Source organism: Theobroma cacao, chromosome 1 (assembly GCF_000208745.1).
Source record: "Theobroma cacao cultivar B97-61/B2 chromosome 1, Criollo_cocoa_genome_V2, whole genome shotgun sequence".
NCBI classification, from domain to species: domain Eukaryota; kingdom Viridiplantae; phylum Streptophyta; class Magnoliopsida; order Malvales; family Malvaceae; genus Theobroma; species Theobroma cacao.
Window position 1 is genome coordinate 12,724,117 of NC_030850.1, and position 19,190 is coordinate 12,743,306.

A 19,190-nucleotide genomic window follows, 5' to 3' on the forward strand; every position below is an offset into this window, starting at 1 on the left:
AAAAATAGTAGTATAAAATAGAATTGTATAAAAAAATTTAATTGTGTACCAAAAAAATTAGTACAAACAAAGGCCTATATGTTCAGAGTTCGCTCTCACAACTGTTGGCAAAAATTTTCAGAGCATATTACCGACGCATTTTTGCAATCATATTCTGCTTAATTTCGATATTTTCTGATTGCAAAATATACTCGATGTACCCTATCATGAACATACCGCAGCTAACACTATCATTTTGCCGATGCACTTTAGCTTTTGGTAAATGAATATCCAATGGCATCGGCGTCAAATCTGGTCTCTTCCTACGTATGTTGTTGAAATAACTAGCTTAGTGGCAGATGAATGGCATCATTGTCGTCAAGGATGTCATCTGCCCGCACGAACTCCGTTATCCTTAGCATTCGAAGTTATTGCTGAGTCCACGACTTTGATCGTCCACCTCACCAAGTCGATCTTCGCAACCACCCAATGCCCACCAACGTTGCAAGGCATGAGGATGAAATCAACATCTTCCCATTTTTTGGCATACGTTGGCCTTTCACCCTCCACATAGCCCCGCAACTCATCTGAAATTTGCATTTTGGCTCGGGCATCTTCTATTGGAAATTCGGTGTGTAGCATACGGATGGTGTCCTGTGAAACATGTAAACATTAGCTTACACTTCATGCAATCAAAAACATAGTATTTATAGAATTGAACAATTTTCAAATAAACTTACGAAGAATATCGTGTCAACCATGCATGCACGAGTAGTGTACAGCTTCGACTTCGGCCCTGTCATTCGCTTACAGAGTAGGCTAAGGCATGCGTTGATATGTTCACTTGTCATTTCCTCATTGGGATCCTCTAAGATTATGAAAAAGTCAGCCCCTTGATCCCCTAAGATGCCGACGTTACGCCTGCATATGTAACATAATTAATTTCATAAGTCTTGGTGGATAACTGTTTCATTAAAAAATAATATTTACAATTTTATTTACGAGCTTACCTCACGGACTCCTCTTTCTTGAAAGCTTCGTAGTCTTCTATGATTTTATCCCTCACATCTCGACGGGTCACTAAGGGGTTGACGAATGGGCTTGCCATGTATTTGCTAGCCATTTTCAGCCGTGCCCGCTCAGTTGGGTCTGAAATTTCTGCTGCACCATGATGGACAGCAGATGACTCTGGTGACGACAACCGTATCTTAACTGCATCAGGAGTGCTCTCACGATAAAGAACGATAACTCCTGCTGCTGCGTCGATGAATGCATCAGTCGGAGGAAGATGTTCTCCTTCAACATCATTTGACTGAAGGGTGACATCCACTGCCACAGCTTCTTCGACGACGTCATCTACATGAGTTACGTGCTCTCCATCAGCACCAAGAACGTCATCGTCAATGTCAACACCAGGTTCATGATGTTGTCCATCATCAGCATCATCGTGCTCCAAACCAGCATCGTGAGATGGACCGCCCTACAAAATTGGAAAAACAGTTAGTTAGCTTATAAAATACCACAACCCATAAACAGTAAAATGTTTATAAAATACCAAGTAAAATGTTGTCACACACCACGCAAAACAAGTAAAATGTCGTGACACGCCATGCATAACAAGATAAACTTGGTGACACGCCAAGGATAATGAGGAAAATGTTGTGACACGCCATGCATAACAAGATAAACTTGGTGACACGTCAAAGATAACCAGGAAAATATTATGACACACCATGCATAACAAGATAAACTTGGTGACACGCCAAGGAAAACAAGCAAAATGTTCTGACACGCCATGCATATCAAAATCAAACGTTGTGACACGCCATAAATAACATATATAATGTTGTGACACGCTAAAGCTGACACGGCAACAACTAACTATAATAGAAATGTCCTGACCCGGCTAATGACCAAAAACCAGTTAAACCCATCAAGAAAACACAGTCTAAACAGTTGCTAAACGTAAACCATCAAAATACAAGCGAAGATAGAATAGCGTACTTGTGATTTAAGGCCGTCAAGAATCCGACCAACGATACGATCCTCAATCGTCTGCATTGCTACACTCAATGACTGAATTTAAGCCTTCAACTCCAACATATCTTTTTCATGCTTGCGCATGATCCGAATGAGCTGGCGAGTTGTGACTGCTCTGTCATTGACTGTTCTCAACTGGGTCAACTACAATAACATATATAACTGTGTTATTCAATAATCATATATGGAATTGTTGAACATTAACCGTTACAACTTTAATATCCTAACCGACTGCTCATTAGCAGTCTACAGTGGAGCCGGACCGATTGGTGCTTCAGGACCTGTTGTCGCTTTCGAATACTGCAATTACATATTTAACTGTGTTATTCAATAATCATGTATGAATTTGTTGAACATTAACTGTTACAACTTTAATATCCTTACCGTTAGCTCGTTAGCAGTCTGCAGTTGAGTTGGACTGATCGGTGCTTCAGGACCTGTCGTCGTTTTCGCAAACTGCAATTACATATATAACTGTGTTATTCAATAATCATGTTTGGAATTGTTGAACATTAACCGTTACAACTTTAATATCCTTACCGCTGGCTCGTTAGCTGTCTGCGGTTGGTCTGGACTGATCGGTGCTTGAGGACCTGTCGTCGCTTCTGCAAACTGCAATTACATAAATTACTGTGTTACTCGATAAACATATGTGGGAATGTAGAACACAAATCGTTAGAACCGATCTTACCGACGGGTCGTTTCCACTCTACATCTGAGGAGGACCGGTGGGTGGTTCTGAAGCTGTCGACCCATGGTCCAACTACAAACACAGAAATGTTATTCGATAATCACAAATGGAATTGGAGAACACAAAACCGTTACAATTGTCCTTACCGATTGTTCACTGCCTCGACCATGGTTGTCCCCTTCATCCATCAACTCATCAATTAAAGCAGCGGCGGTGCACATCCGCTTCGTGCCACTAGAGGCTCTTTTCTCCTTCAAGCTTCTCCTTTTTTGCCTTGCACCTAAGCCCCAAGCCAACCCATCCTCCATGTGCCCTATTGGCACATACTCGTTGCCCTCTAATAACGGGACATCAAGGTCCACAAAATACTCCCGGAGGGCCTCATCCGCGGTGGGTTCCAACGTCTCCAATGCCCACAACTATAAATAAACAAATAAAATGTTGTCATTATCGAATAAGGAAAATTATTTTACAAATATAACGCAAAAATTAGCAGCTGTTCACTCACTTGGTCAGATGACTCTAACTTCTGAATTGTCTTGTAGAAGTCTTTTCGCTTTTGATTGCAATCCCATCTGCACATTCGTGGGTGGACGTTGTCCTTCAGACCAGAGGGGGCAACTAATTTTTGAAGGGTCTGAATTGCCTCCATTGCCCAGAACTGCATGTCAAATGTAACCATTATCAGACCGTCAATCATAAACGACTGCACCCATAAATTTTTTGCTCGAAAGGAAACTGAAAAATGTTACGTTTTAGTACCTGTATCACCCATGCGAATCTATAAATGTTGTAGCGTAACCGAGTTTCCTTTGTCACGCTCAAGTCAGGAACTTCGAACCCCTTCAAAAGGTAGTCCAAGGTCAGTTTCCAAACATAGTGCCCCCATGGAAAGACATTCCAAGCGTCGATGTCCTCCACCAATGACAGCAACCAAGGCGTCACCCGTCTACGGTAGTCTTGACCAAATAAAATGTTATTCGCGATCAAGACGAGTGCCATCTTGATCGCGTCTCCTGGTCGCTGAAAGTTACCCCCGCGGAAGGTATCAAGCAAAGCCTGCAACTTAACACTGTCTTCCGCGTTCCAGTATCTTGCATGAATTCTATCTGCAGTAACCTCGTACAATCGTCTGAACACATTGGGCATTGAACCAAACTTCAGCCCAGTGATGAGGTAGAACTCCTGCTTTGATAGCCGCACCTTGCTCTTGCCAATGGTAAACCATAGCTCGTGGTCCATTGACTGCCTCTCAGTGATTCGGCGAATCATGATGCTGTGCAAGAGATCGGCACAAAAGTACCCCTGTGGATATACGTCCAGGAGCATTCCGAAGCAGGTATGCTTAACTAGATCGTACTCTCCCTTTTGTTGGAGAGTCTTTGTGATGTAATGCAGCTGCGACCACTTACAGTGAGTGTTAATTGCGACATTGAACGCCCACTTCTCCCTCAGCACGATCAGCAAACTCTCAAGATCCTCATACTGTCTGCACTGGATCTGCAAAATATGGCACACATACACTAGTGAGTTAAGCAGTCATGTGTAATAAGGTACACTGAACACATATATAAGGAATAAATGTTGTGACACGCCATGCATTGCAATCAAAATGTTGTGACACGCCATGCATAACAAGTAAAATGTTGTGACACGCCATGCATAACAAGTAAAATGTTGTCAAACGCCATGCATAACAAGTAAATTTTGTGACACGACATGCATATCAAGTAAAATGCTATCAAACACCATGCATAACAAGTAAAATGCTGTGACATGACATGCATATCAGGTAAAATGCTGTCAAACGCCATGCATAACAAGTAAAATGCTGTCAAATGCCATGCATAACAAGTAAAATTCTGTGACACGACATGCATATCAAGTAAAANCATAACAAGTAAAATATTGTGACACGCCATGCATATCAAGTAAAATGTTGTGACATACAATGCCTAACAAGTAAAATGTTGTGACACGCCATGCATAACAAGTAAAATCTTGTAACACGCCATGCATATCAAGTCAAATGTTGTGACACGCCATGCATATCAAGTAAAATGTTGTGATACGCCATGCATAACAAGTAAAATTCTGTGACATGACATGCATATCAAGTAAAATGCTATCACACGCCATGCATATCAAGTAAAATGCTGTCAACATGCCATGCATAACAGGTAAAATGCTATCAAACGCCATGCACAACAAGTAAAATTCTGTGACATGACATGCATATCAAGTAAAACGTTGTCCATGCCATGCATATCGAGTAAAATGCTGTCACACGCTAATAATTAACTATAATAACAATGGCGTCACACGGTAAACACCCAAAACCGCTAAAACCACTACAGCTTAACCACAACAACCATCAAACTAGCAAGAAAACACAGTCTAAACATTTACAAAACAAAACAAAAAACCCGAACATATCAAACAAACCCATGAAAAAACCAAAAAATTAACGAACACAAGAATGTTGCGAATTTGAGACTCACTGACCTCTTCATTCATGGCCGACATTTTTTTGTTGGTGCTGTGGTTTCGTTCCGCTTGCAAATAGCCTTCTCGAACACTTCGGTACCGGTGGGAATGAGAAATGACTCACACAGACGTTACGAATTCTGAATAATACCTGTTTAAAATGAAAAATGGCCTTCTAATATTCTTATTTATTCTGAAAAAGGGAAATTAATATAGTGAAAGTCCAAAGGATTACCACGTTAACTGCTCGCTTTTTTTTTCTCTCTCTATTTCAAACCATGATGTGTCAGCTGCTTAAGCATTGCCGTGTCACGCACTCTAAACCATGACCATGGCGTGTCAGCTTTTCAAGCAATACCGTGTCACACACTCTAAACATGACCACGGCGTGTCACCAACTCTGAACGCTAGCATGTCACAGATTCCCTCCATGACGTCTCACCAACTCTGAGCGGTGTCGTGTCATACATTCCCAACATGACGTTTCACGAACTCTAAACCCTGCCCTGCGACAGCCATCTAACATATGGCCTGCTATAGCAGATCCATTTTCTGCTTTGGATTCACATCTTTCTCCTTTCAATTCACCACCGTATCAAGGATTTCTGGTTTCACATCATTAGCCACGCTTTCCATTCATGACGACCTGTTTCTCGTTCAATTTAATATCTCTCTTCTCCTATTATTTGAATGTCATGTCCCAAATCTCTAAAAAACCATCTCATGTAACTTTATTTTGTTTTGCACAACCTTCGAGAAAAAAATTTGGGTATTTTGCACAACCAATCTTTGCATATTTATTTTTTTTCTCCCATTTTTCGCCTGTTTGAGAGTGTACGCTAACGAAGACGGCTCATTAAGGGCATTTTTATCCCAAATCTTTTCTGATGGCTAAAAACAGTTAAAAGTATCCTGTCGAACTTTTACAAAAACACGTTATTTATAAGGGCTTAAAAAAAAATCCCCTTAAAGATATACTAGGCTAAGGCCTACATAACCGTCAAACCACACTAACCCAATTAGACGTGCCAAGCCCATCATTAACTGATTATTTTAATATTAATTGAACTCCCATGCTTTGTCTCACAATAGGATTAAACTATCAGTCTGTTTTATTAAATCAAATTAAATTACCAATTAATAGAAGCGCACATAATAAAAAATTCTAACAGAGATTTCTAGTTTGCTCGGGTGTGTTTGTTGATGTTTGATTTGTACTTAGTTCAAATATTTCATGTTTAGTTTATTGTTAGAAGCAATATATCAGTAGTGGGAGCAGTTAAAAAAATATATTCTTACTCACTAACTTGACTATACAAATTTGTAACAGTTTCAATGAAAACGTGAGTTGAAGTTTTGACATGTTTTTAGTTTTGCTTTCTCTCAGTTTTTACAGCAAATTTTGGTCTTTTGTTGAGAGTTTAGTATACAGACCTTTAAGTTTTGTTTTCCAACAGAAATTAAGAAAAACATCTGATTTTCTTTTGTGATAACGACACTTTTGCACGGTACAAACTCTCTGAAAATTTACAGCAGCAGAAACTAAGTTTCTGATTCTGCCTTCTACCACTGCATTTTTAGCAGTTTTAGATGACTAGTGTGAGCAGAGCCAACGACAAAATTTCTTGTAGTGATAAGATAAGGTTTAAAGGATTTGGAATTGGAAGGAAGCTAAAATTTTCAATATCCTTGATCCGTACAACTCTTCTGACTGCTTAAAAAAGATGGTTTACACGTCTATTTCACTTGCTTGTATTCTTCTCCCACCAAAATTTAATGAGGACTATATAATCAGCCTCGCCAAAATTGTATACACCCCTCTCTTTTGACTTTTCTACACTTATTGGCATGATGGCCATGTAATTTATTCTGGTTCTTTTGCTTACGCTTTGCCCATGCTATGCTATGATTGACGGAATGCTGGATGAATATTGATGCTTATAGAGTAAAGCTGCTACTGTTGCTTTGTAGTTGGACTTGAATGTTGATGCTTTAGTGTTGGTTGTGATTCATTTTTTGAAGTTGTTGTTGGTGTTACCTACTGCTGCTTTTGCTTTGTTATATTGTCTGTTGCTGCTTCGCTGGTGCAATTGATTTGTTAGGCTGCTGTTGCTGAATTGTCGCTGTTGCTAATAATATTGTATGTTTTCCCTAAGAAAACTTGAGTTGCTTTAGGAAATAATATATGCTTTAGTTATGAATATTTTTGGACGTTGTCACTAAAACAATTAATTAAATAAATAATATTATATAATTTAAAAAATAATTAAATTAATTAATATATTAATGGGTTTAATTAAATAAAATAAAAGGGTAAACGTCACATAGAGCCATTTGGTATGGCTTTTTCTCACTGGGAGCTTATTTTGTTTTCACATAAAACTTTGTGTTTTACTTCTTTTTTCAAAAGAACTAATCATGTTGAATTTTAAATTAATTATTTTATAAAAAGATAATAAAAATCTTTTTTTTATAAATCTTTTATAATCCTATTTTTTTTGTTTATTTAAATAAAGAACTTTTACCTTTCTTAATCACTCGACCATTTGATTTGTTGGTTTATATACGATCCCCTGCTTAAAAGAACAGGGTTCGAAACATGCTTGAATTTCCAACTTAAATTTCCAGCAGGGATACCTCCTTTTAAAGTGTTACGTGAACGACTGGCGACAGCAGGGATAACTCCTTTTAAAGTGTAACGTTGTTACGTGAATGACTAGCGGTTCGAATGAATTTGATTTCGAATTGTTTCCATTAGAATCATGCTTGAATTTCCAGCAGGGACACCTCCTTTCAAATTGTTACGTGAATGACCAGCGATTCGAATTTGATTCTCTCCTCCTCGGCATGGCTCACCCCAAACACATTGTCATGCACGGTGCGTGATTTTATACATATTTCTTCAGGTGATTGAAGTGGATTTTACCACAACACCCCTGATTCTAAATCTTTTTAGACGATTTTACCAAATTGGGATAAGATTTCAATTCAAGCTTGGAGTATGAACAACTAGATTTTTGGTTTAATCAAAATCGGCCTTGATAGATTGATGGTGAGCCGTCTTCTCCTATTTGCTGGACCAAATCATGAACCTAGTGGAAGATTGGTCCACTCTCAATTCAAAGTTTTTTAAAAACAAAATTTTGGAAGAAGGGAGATTTGAGCTGTACTGTTTAAATAAAAAATCATACACCAATCAATGAATCAAATGTTTAGGTATCACTCTCAATTCAAAATTAATTACTATTCCATAGATCAATTTCAAGAAATAAAAATTTTTATATACACGTCAAAGCTTCTTAGGTTTGAATTTAATAAAATACAGATTTTTTTTTTTTTTGCTTTATGAATTTCACTTTGCCTCTATAATATATAAACTCAAATATTTGTAGCTATTGAATTGTCCATTCAAAAGTAAATACTTTAATGTGATTAAATATTTAAATTTATCTATTAAAATGATAAAATTAACAAAGCTTCCGTCTTAAAGTTAAGAACAATGCCCAGCTTTCTTCATCATTCAATGAACGTACCTGTAGAGTTGAACTAGCAGGCACTGCCGGACACACCTTTAAACTCTCAGTATCGAAATTCAACGGACATCTCTACGTAGAAAGTGAAATTGTTATCAAACTACTAGATACTACGTGTTCAAAATTAATAAATTGAAAAAATAATTAAGATAGTTATATAAGTAATTGTAAAATTAATTAATTTATAAATTAATTATATTAAAGATATATATTATTATTAATTAAATTTTTGGGTAAAATACTTAGATTTTTTAAATTTTAATCGAAATTTCACGAATGTTTATTAATTTTTGAAATGGACACTCCGTCTCAAAAATATATCTTTTACTAAACACATATATCCAATCGTTAGTCAACCGTTAGTATTTTTATTAGTTTGATGACATAGCAATATTGAAAAATAATTTTATTTTTTATTAATTTTAAAAATTATTATTATATAAATTATATGAAAGGCAACATTTTTGAGAAAAAAAAGAAAAAAATGGTATTTTAGTCTTTTCATATTTTGTTAACAGTGTTTACACTCTTGTAGTGAAGTGTCCATTTTGAAAACTAATAGCCCCGTATGAAATTTCGGTTAAAACTTAGGGTGTCTAATTAGTTTAGACTAAAATTTACCTTTGTGTCATGTATTTATCTCTTAAAATAATATCAAATTTAGACCAATAAAAATTTACCCATTAGTCATTTAATCTATCTCTAAACAAATTAAGATAATTTAGGGATAATATTTAAATTTGTTCAATTAAAATTTACTTATTAGTCATCCAATTTATCTCTAAATAAATCATGATAATTTAGAGATAGTATCCAAATTTGGTCATCCAATTTATCTTTAAATAAATTAAGATAATTTAGAGATAATTCTCAACTTTGGCAAATCAAAATTCAAAGACTTAAAGTTTGGCCAATCAAAAGATTATTTATGAATCATCATGATTTATCTCTAATTAAATTAAAATAATTTAAAAATAATTCAAACAGATTAAATTCTCATGAAAGTATCATCTAGCATTGTAAATACAATGCTCCTCTAAGCCATTTGATGAACAATGAAGATTCTGAGTGTCAAAACCTCTAGAACTCCCACAACTCTACGTCTACTAAATAAATAAATATCATATTCATAAAAAAATTTTAGAATATCTTAATTTTTCATAAATTTGATCTTTGTCGAAAATTTTTAAAATCTCCTAATTTTCCAAATCTAAAAAATTTTGATGAAAAACTTATATACACAATCTCACTTTGAACTCTTTCTTAACATGAACCCATGCTTGGCTAATTAATTAGTGTATTAATGATCTTAAATAAATAATTTAATTAACTAAATATATATTAGTACGTAATTAATTAAATAATTAATATTATATAATATAAAAACTAATTAAATTATTTAATGTATTACTTAGCTAAATTAAATAGTGTACTTCATTAAATAAAAATAATATTGTATTAGTAAGCAATTAGTTAAATAATTAAATTTATATAAGGTCATAATTTAGTGAAAATATTACACAAAAGTAAAAAATATAAAAATTGAAAAACATAACTTTGATGCATCAAGTTAAATACAAATATATATTTTATAATTCTACTCACTAAGTAAGTTGTTTTTCGTACATCTTGTAATGGACAACATCATCTATTCGTTATAGTTATCAGAATGGAATGAGGTAGGAGTTAGATCTATTCTTCAGTGGATTCCAAAGGATTTCTTAGGCCAAGATTTCATATGGCATAGAGGACTTTATTCCATTTGCCTTCAGTCAACATAGGTATGTAACTAGGAATAAGATTAGATGTTTGTCCTCTCGATGTATAAATAAAAAGTTCTTAATTGCTAATTAGGTTCAGGAGCACCTATATTGTAAAGGTTTTACTAATGCATACACAATATGGGATTTAAGTGGTAAATCATTTCACACCAGACAATCATTGGGATATTTTGTTGATGATAATATTGAAAAAGCAGTTAATGAAACTAGAGTAGAAAATCCATATGTTGAAATGGTTATAGATGCTTTGCATCCGAAGTTTCAATTTAATGTTGGGAATGAAAATGAAAAGGTGATTGATGAAGATCCTAATCCTAACGTTGCAACCTTCTTTTCCTCGTTAAATGATTGCAACCTTTTTTTCCTTGTTAAATGATGTCGATGAACTTTTTTGGTCCAATTGCACCAAGCACATAAAACTATCAGTTATGTCCCAATTATTGAATGTGAAGTCAGAGTTTAACATGAGTGGGGCATCCTTTAATTGTCTAATTCATCTACTGAAGGAGATTTTGTCATTGGATGAAGCATTACCAGAAAACTTTAATAGAATGAAGACAAAACTAAACAAACTTGGGCTCAGTTATTTGAAAATTCATGCATGTAAGAATAATTATGTGCTATTTTATTAAGAAAATTTTGATTTGTTTTATTGTTCATATTGTGGGTATCCTTCAAATAAACCGAATAAATCAAAGGGAGGAAGGGACAATAAAATTCTTATAAGATTCTACGGTACTTTCCACTCATACCAATATTACAAAGGCTTTATATGTTAAAAAAATCACAAAACACATGACATGACATGCCACACTTCAATGTAATGATGAAGTGCTTAGACATCTTGTTAATGATGAGGCTTAGCAACACTTTAATCACACCCATCAATATGTTGTTCTAGAGCCTCAGTGTCAAACTCATATATGTTCAAATGGTTTCAATCCATTTGGTCCAGCAACGAAACCGTATTCTGTGTGGTTGGTAATGCTCATTGTCTATAACTTACATCCATGGATTTACATGAAGCAACCATACATCTTTCTTAATATGGTAATCCTAAGGAAGATAAGTTTAGGACAAAATATTGATATTTTCTTATGACCTCTTATAGATGAGTTAAAGTCCTATAGGATGAAGGTGTCGTCACTTATAATGCTTTTAGGAAATAAAATTTTATTCTATAGGCAACAATTTTATAGACCTTCAATGACTTCCTTACATATGGTATGTTGTCTAGGTGGAACACTCATGGACGTTTATCATGTCCTTATTGCATGGAACATGGGAAGCGTTTCATCTTGGAGTATGGGAAAAAGCTTTCTCTTTTTTTATTATCATCAACAATTCTTGCCTATTAATCATCTTCTTTGTTGCCAAAAAGAAATTTAAAAAACATGTTGAATGGGACCTTCCAATTCCTCATTTATCCAATATCGAGATATCGAAGCGATTGGATTCAATTCCTAATATCACATGTGGGACAAAGGTTGGTGACCAAAAGCTTCAGATATTCGATCAAACCTATAATTGAACAAAGAAAAGCATTTTTTTAGAGTTACCATATTGGCATACGAATCTCATTTTTCACAAATTGGATGTAATGCATATTGAGCATAATATCTTTAAAAATTTATTCATCATGCTAGATGTTCCAAGGAAGACTAAAGACAATATCAGGACTCGTCAAGAATTTGAAGGTGTGTTGCAAGCGATCAGAATTGCATTTAATTGCAAATAATTGTAAACTTTATAAACCGAAAGCCTCTTACACTTTGGTAAGGAGAAAAAGAAAACTATGTGTGCTTGAGTGAAATAGTTGCGCCTTCCAGATGGCTTCGCCTTTAACATAGCGAAGTGTGTTAATGAACATGACTACAAATTTATAGGATGAAAAGTCATGACTGTCACATTTTCATGCAACGTTTACTCCTAATTACCTTCCGTGATAGGATTCCTCACACTATTTAGAGGGCAATTATTGAGATGTCACATTGCTTCCATCATTTATGTGCAATCGAACTGTGTTGATCATATGAATGCATTGGAAGGAAAAATCGTGAAAACTATATGCAAATTGGAAAAGATTTTTCCCTCGGGCATTTTGGACTTAATAGAGCATTTGTCGATTCACTTGGCATTTGAAGCAAAGGTTGGAAGACTAGTACATTATTGATGGATGTATGTTTTTTTAGAAGTATTGCGAGCCATTTCAGTTTACAATTTATTTTAGATTTAGCTTGAAATATCCTTTTCATAGGTATTATAATTAATATCATGTTGATATTTAGGTTTTTACAACATCTAAAAAAAAAGGTGAAAAATCGAGCACCTGTGAACGGATCCATTTATAAAGTACATATCATCAAGGAAATATCATCATTTTGCTCGATATATTTTGAACCTATAGTCCTAACAAGAATAAATCGAGTCCCACAAAATGATGATGGAAGAGATGTGAAGGCATCCAATTGCCTTTCAATTTTTGCCCATTTTAATCAACCTTTAGGTCAATTTGAGAAATGTAGATTCCTAGAAAAGGATGAGTTTTATGCTATAGAGCTTTATGTACTAATGAATTACGAGTAGATATTACCGTACATTGAGTAAGTTTAAGATTAATTCTAAGTTTAGAAAAAGGTGAAAAGAGAATGTTATTAATTCACTAAATGTTCCTCCAATCTTTAGGATGTTCGATGGTATGGTGAAAAAAGAACAACATGGTATTTCTAAAAAGAAATTGGACATAACATTTCGAAATTGGTTTAGACTAGGAATGTAAGCAAGTAAAGTACTTGCTTTATTTGAGGTACCTTACCCAAAATCCATTTAATTAAGAAGGTGCTCGAACTCTATTAAAATCCAAATAAAATGACAAAACACTATCCAAAATCGATCCCCAATAATATAGAACTATTTGCTAATTACTTCGAATCAATTAAATACCCAATTAAATAACTCAAACAATAACTTAAATAACTAAAAATCATAAAAAAATTAATTTCATATGTATTAGTTTCAAAAAAAGGAAGTTGGTTAAAATGACAATGGTTGTGTTAAAGGTAAAGAGGATAAAGGTTTGAATCTCACAAATTATAAATTTTTGAAATATCATATATATAATATTAATATATATATGTATAATCGGGTTCGGGTTTGGGTTTAAGGTATGATAAAGGTGATACCGAAACCTACCTGAACCTGAGTTTGGTATTAAAAGCGTTATCCGAATCCACTCCATAATTGAATATAAGGTACTCGAACCCTATGTTATCGAGTTAGGTACTCGTAGATATTTATATAACAACAACCCATTTACGTCCCTAGTTTAGACAATATGCAAGTTATCTTTAATCAATCTATTTGAATGTGTTAAAGTAACACTTCAAATAATTATATGGCATGTCACTTTTTAGTAGGTCTCCGAACATGCGAATTCTCATCTGGTTGACATGTCTTACAGTCTTAGTCTTATGATGAGGTGTTACAAAGGTTACTATGTAAATGGATACAAGTTCCATACAATGGACTATGAAGAAAATCATCAAACAATGACTAGTGGTGTTTGCATCAAAGGAAATTGCTATAATTATTAAGATTGTTTTTCAGATTGTTGATCGATATCATTGAGTTAGAATACTTTAGTGTAAACAGTTTAGTATTTTTGTTCAAATGTCATTGGTTTGACATCGAAAAAGGTCTTACAATTGATTCAGTTCATGGGTTGGTCAAAATTAGACAACTTAATTCTTATTACTAATGAGCCTTTTGTTTTAGCTGAACAGACTACTCAAGTTTACTAGTCCATATCTGTCAAACAAAAGAGATTGACGTGATTGGTGGGCAGTGTTTAAGACAAAGGCTCGAAGTCAATTTGACATTCTAGATAATGATCAAGGTGATGGAAAAACAATTGATTTGAATGAAGGGATGTGTCAAGAAGATGAAGTGTCGTAAAATACAAGATTTGGTCATACTTCACATGACTTTGACAATAATATAATTTGGTTAGTGGTGAATATGAAGAGATTAATACGTTTGTTGAGGTTTAACATAATGAGGAAAATGATGATGAAGATAAAGGAGTTAAAGGAGAAGACAAAAATATAGAGGAATATACAAACAAAAACGATGATGACAAAGATAAGAACGAAGATGATGAGTTCATATGTTCAAATGATGATTAATGATCGGTGTTTTTTTCTTAAATGATGTAAAGATTTTGACATTTAAACTTTTTTATTGTGATTCATTTATATGTCAGTTTGATTTGAATTCTTATTTTTCAACATCAGTCTTAATTTCGTATGAATGCGTTGTTCAAAGATTATGCATTACATTTTTTGATAGTTAATATTAATGGATTATCTTTTTCTGTTGACAGATTATTGCACAATGGTTAAATTCAAAACTACTGTTGGATGTTAAGGACAGTCAAGTGGCGTAGATACTACAGCTACACAACCTCTGGTGCCATGTCCATTGACCACGACACTGATGTCACCTCTATCCTCTACACCACCAACAGCCACTCTGACATCCACAACGGTGGCTACTCCAGTCGCTCCACTAAAAGTGTCGCCACCTCCTATTGCGACGTCAGGGGTCAGTACCTCTACTGCTTCATATAATAGTTTGTCGAACTCTACACTGCAGTCTAAAGGTCGAGGACCCAACATAGGTCCTTTACATGGCCGCTACAAATGTTTCGACAGTCCACGAGATAAGGGAGAAAATTGCAAGAACCGGTTGAAAGATTTGTTAGAGGATGAGCACAATAAGCCGAAAGGGAAAGCATGCCCCTAGATCACTGTAGAAGTCTAGAAGCAACTCGTTGATAATGTCTAAGGCACACAAAAGTGGCAGTGCCAATCCTAGAAAGCATAGGAGAACCGTTTGATAGAGAAATAAAGCAGCATAGCAAAACACACAAGCATCATAGCAACATGCTCTTTCCTCGTATTAGGAAAATGTGAGTCTTTTGTTGTTGTTTTTGTGTTATTCAAGATTGCAAAAACATGCATATTTGTGATGATGTGTTTGTTGTTTTTGTGATTGTATTATGTATTGTCAATGTTTTGCGATGTGAAAACATGTTGTTGTTATTGTTGTGTTGTTCAAGATAGTGAAAACATTTATATTTGTGATGATGCGTTTGTTGTGATGCTTGTCTTGTCGTAATTGCAGTTAGAGGTGCTGCAAAGACTAGTGACATTCTCTAAGCTCTTCGAGCGCATTCACAAGCGACAAAAGGGTATCAGAGATTTTGTGGACAATAAGTAAAAAACTGTGAGTGTAAGTAAAAATGACTCAATTTATGTTCATTATAAAATTTTATGTGTATATGTTACTTAACAATTTAATTAATATTTAATTTCATTTTTTATTTGTAGGAACCATTTGCTTTTGCTTTTTTGCAAAAGTACACTCATGATCCATCATCTTAATTGGAATTTGATCGAACAGCATGGTCGGAGGCTGTTGGAGAGGTGCAAACCACTCAGACCCACGTCTACAGGTTTGGCACCAAGATGTCAACTACAAAACTATTTGCTCCAATAACGAAGTTTAAGTCTGCTTGTGGTCCGACCCTTTCTGGTGATGTTGCACGAGCTCCTCCTTTTGAACCCGACAACTAGCAGGAAATGAAGGCAAACGTTGAGGAGTTGAAGACTAAAATGTTGGATATTAAGTCAAGCATCAAGCTACTCCTTGAGAGGATTCCACCTTCATCTGGCTCCAGGTATCCATCATAGCAGCTGGAGCCACAACGACAGCCATAGCCCGCCCTTCTGATCATGCAAAGGAGGCACGACCGAGAGACAATGGCTGACAATAATTCCTTTGTTTGTAATATGCATTCCTTGTATGGATTTTTAGATGGATTTTGGCATGACTATGCATTTTTCATTCTTATAAACGTCAAATATAATTTCTATTATTTTTTCATTTTATAATAAATTTTAAATATTTTTAATACATATTATTAGTTATTTTTAATACTATTATTTATGTATATTGATTTGAAATGCAAACAGGGAATACAAGAAATACAATTTTTAAAAAAAATCAGTTTAATCAATATTACTGATGGAAATATTGACGAATTATATGCAATACCGACGGAATTGAATACATATTTTACTGATAGATTGGACGTTATTATCGTCGAATTTATTCACTTTAACGACAGAATGTGTTTGTTAGGATTTATTGAAAAATCCATTGTTTAATCAGTCGGAAATTTACTAACGAATGTTCCAACTAAAATGATTCTATCGGAGATTTATATCAACGAAATTTACTAACTGAATTGTAGTATCACAATCCACTCCTCTGATCAATGAATTGGCTACTTTCTCGACAGACTCTTTTTGTCAAAAAATATACTGACGAAATTGCCATTACTGACAAGGCAATTCTTTATCACACGTCGGCAAATTATTTTGTCGGTAATTCTGTCAATAAATTATAATACCGATAGATTGTAAGGCATTGCGGATAAAATTTTCTCAATAAATGTCTGTTTTTTATCATGGATGATGTTTTGTCCTGCTATTTTACAAGCAAAATTAAATTCCATTTCTTTGGAACATGTACATCCTTCCAAATTATTTATAAGGTGTTATGAGTAGTGTCCCCTTTCCCAAAGAGATTAAGCACCGGTACGCCTGGCAGGGCTGGAACAGGCAGGTGGGTTCTGTTTGCCAGAAAGTCTGGGTTTCACATTGATACATTGGGATATTGCAGGTCCTCCAGGTCCTTTGTAGGTGATGTCAATGTCGGCGAGTTCCACACGATCGCATGGCAAACCGCGGCTGCAAACAAGCTTGACAGCTTGCTGAGTTGAAGAAGTACCCCAAATTTTCTTGAAGCTAATGTTGCTGAGTTTAACACGCGATGGAACCTGGATAAACAAAAATTATGGTTTAAGGTGTTTAAACTTAAATAGTAAGAAACCCTTTTCACTTGATCAGGATTTTTTTAAAGTGTACGTACCTTTAAATTGCATAGGTTCCATGGGCAGTATTCTTGATCAATAAGGATAGGATTGCCGACATTATTCAAGATAATATCCTCAAAATGCATATCTGTTGCTGAGCCAGGATGGGAGTCTGGCCAAGTTTTGACCCTAACACCATTCATTGTATTACTGATGGTGCAATTCCTGATAAAAATTCCACTCACTGGTTCTTCACCCTTGAACTTTCCAAGACTGCCCACACTGATGCCATGTCCTGGTCCGCAGGTTACTCTCTCGACGATCACATTCTTGCTACCATCACCCAAGGAGACACAATCATCACCGGTTTTAATGTTTGTGTCAAGAATCTTGACCCCATTGGATCGCCCAATGTGGATTCCATCCGTGTTTATGCTGTTTTCGGGAGCGGAGACAGTGAAATGTTGGAAGGTAAAGTTTTTACATCCCAAAACATTAACGTGGAACTGTTTGCTGTCCTTGGTAGTTATGCCTTGTACAATGGCGTTGCTGACGAAATTGAACCTTAAATTCTGGTTATTATTGTCACGAGAACTAAATATCGTTAGAGACAATTATTTTTTACTGTTCTAATCAAATGGTTAAAATGCAATACTCCATATGCTGGCCAGGAATCTGCAGAATGTCATATTGAACACAGATCCACGGCTCCTGACTATATTAACAAAAGCTTTTAAATTCTTCAGTAGTCTAGGCTACAAGTATATGAGATTATCGAAAGAAAATTTTCAGCAATGCTTCTTTATAATTTGAAGAATCACGTAACGAAAAGAGTAGTTCACTTGAATTTCAAAGCAGAAAGATAAAAAATCTTACAATGGGAAGTGCGGCGCAATATTTGTTCTTAGCGCAATTGTTCTTGCCCCAAACAGCGGCTCCTTGCCCATCAAAAACTCCACCGCCAGATATTGTAAGATGATCAACGTGGTTGAAGACAACCCAATTAGGGTCCTTGAAAGCGCTAGGATCTGCCGGAGCCTTTATTGTGCCACTAACCTGAAGTTCAATAGCTGATTTGCAAGGACCATCCAGGGTTGCTCGGCTTAATCTGTACGTCCCTTTCGGAATTACAATCTTACTTGGGGTTGTCGATGCACATGCTTCTTTCCAAGCATGCAGCAAAGGCTACGAGGCAAAAACCAAAAGCCAAAAGCTTAAAATAAAACTTGTTTACCATTTCACGACAAAATTAAGTTTTATATATAGCTGCATTTTGCTTACAGTGCTCAAATCCGTCTTCTCGTCAGCCTTTGCGCCATACTTGGCAACTACATCAACAACGGTAGATTGGGCTTTAGGGATTGAAGTACTGAACAAAAGTAATAATATTGATAGAACTGCAATATTCAACTGTACAGCCATGCTTTTCCGTTTTCAAATATCTATGCTGAATTTTATTGCAGCGATGGCATTCTGTTTCGTTTCAAACCATTTATATAGAGTTTTTGGGAGAGCGACAACCACTAGAATTTTCAACCAAATGCATTCTAATTTTATCCATGGTGGAGATGAAGTTCTAGCTCTTTTCCTTCCTATTATTAACTCTTTCCTCTTTTTCACGTAATCACTGGCTCAGGGTACTCTGTTGCTTGCGGTTTGCCACACAATTTAACCTACACTCGAAATATGCCAGCGCTTTGTTAACAACCTTAGTTCTCATTGAGAAAAACAATTAATGT

The 19,190-nt window shown here is 35.3% G+C and overlaps 1 protein-coding gene across 1 annotated transcript; it reads right to left on the minus strand.

Annotated features, from left to right (window-relative positions):
* LOC18612416 (exopolygalacturonase) lies at positions 16,992 to 18,912 on the minus strand. Its single transcript, XM_018119194.1, has 4 exons — positions 18,733 to 18,912; positions 18,328 to 18,636; positions 17,508 to 18,023; positions 16,992 to 17,415 (listed from the first exon to the last, which is right to left on the minus strand). Exons 1-4 carry the CDS (start codon positions 18,871 to 18,873, stop codon positions 17,164 to 17,166), a joined length of 1,218 nt encoding a protein of 405 aa, XP_017974683.1. The 5' UTR covers positions 18,874 to 18,912; the 3' UTR covers positions 16,992 to 17,163.

What these genes read in the sequence shown, in the direction of transcription:
- LOC18612416 (XM_018119194.1), bottom strand. Translation starts at nt 18,873, where the DNA reads ATGGCTGTACAGTTGAATATTGCAGTTCTATCAATATTATTACTTTTG. An exon ending in AGAAGACGGATTTGAGCACT is followed by an intron (nt 18,637 to 18,732) that starts GTAAGCAAAATG and finishes TTTGCCTCGTAG; the next exon opens with CCTTTGCTGCATGCTTGGAA. An exon ending in ATTGCGCCGCACTTCCCATT is followed by an intron (nt 18,024 to 18,327) that starts GTAAGATTTTTT and finishes AATAATAACCAG; the next exon opens with AATTTAAGGTTCAATTTCGT.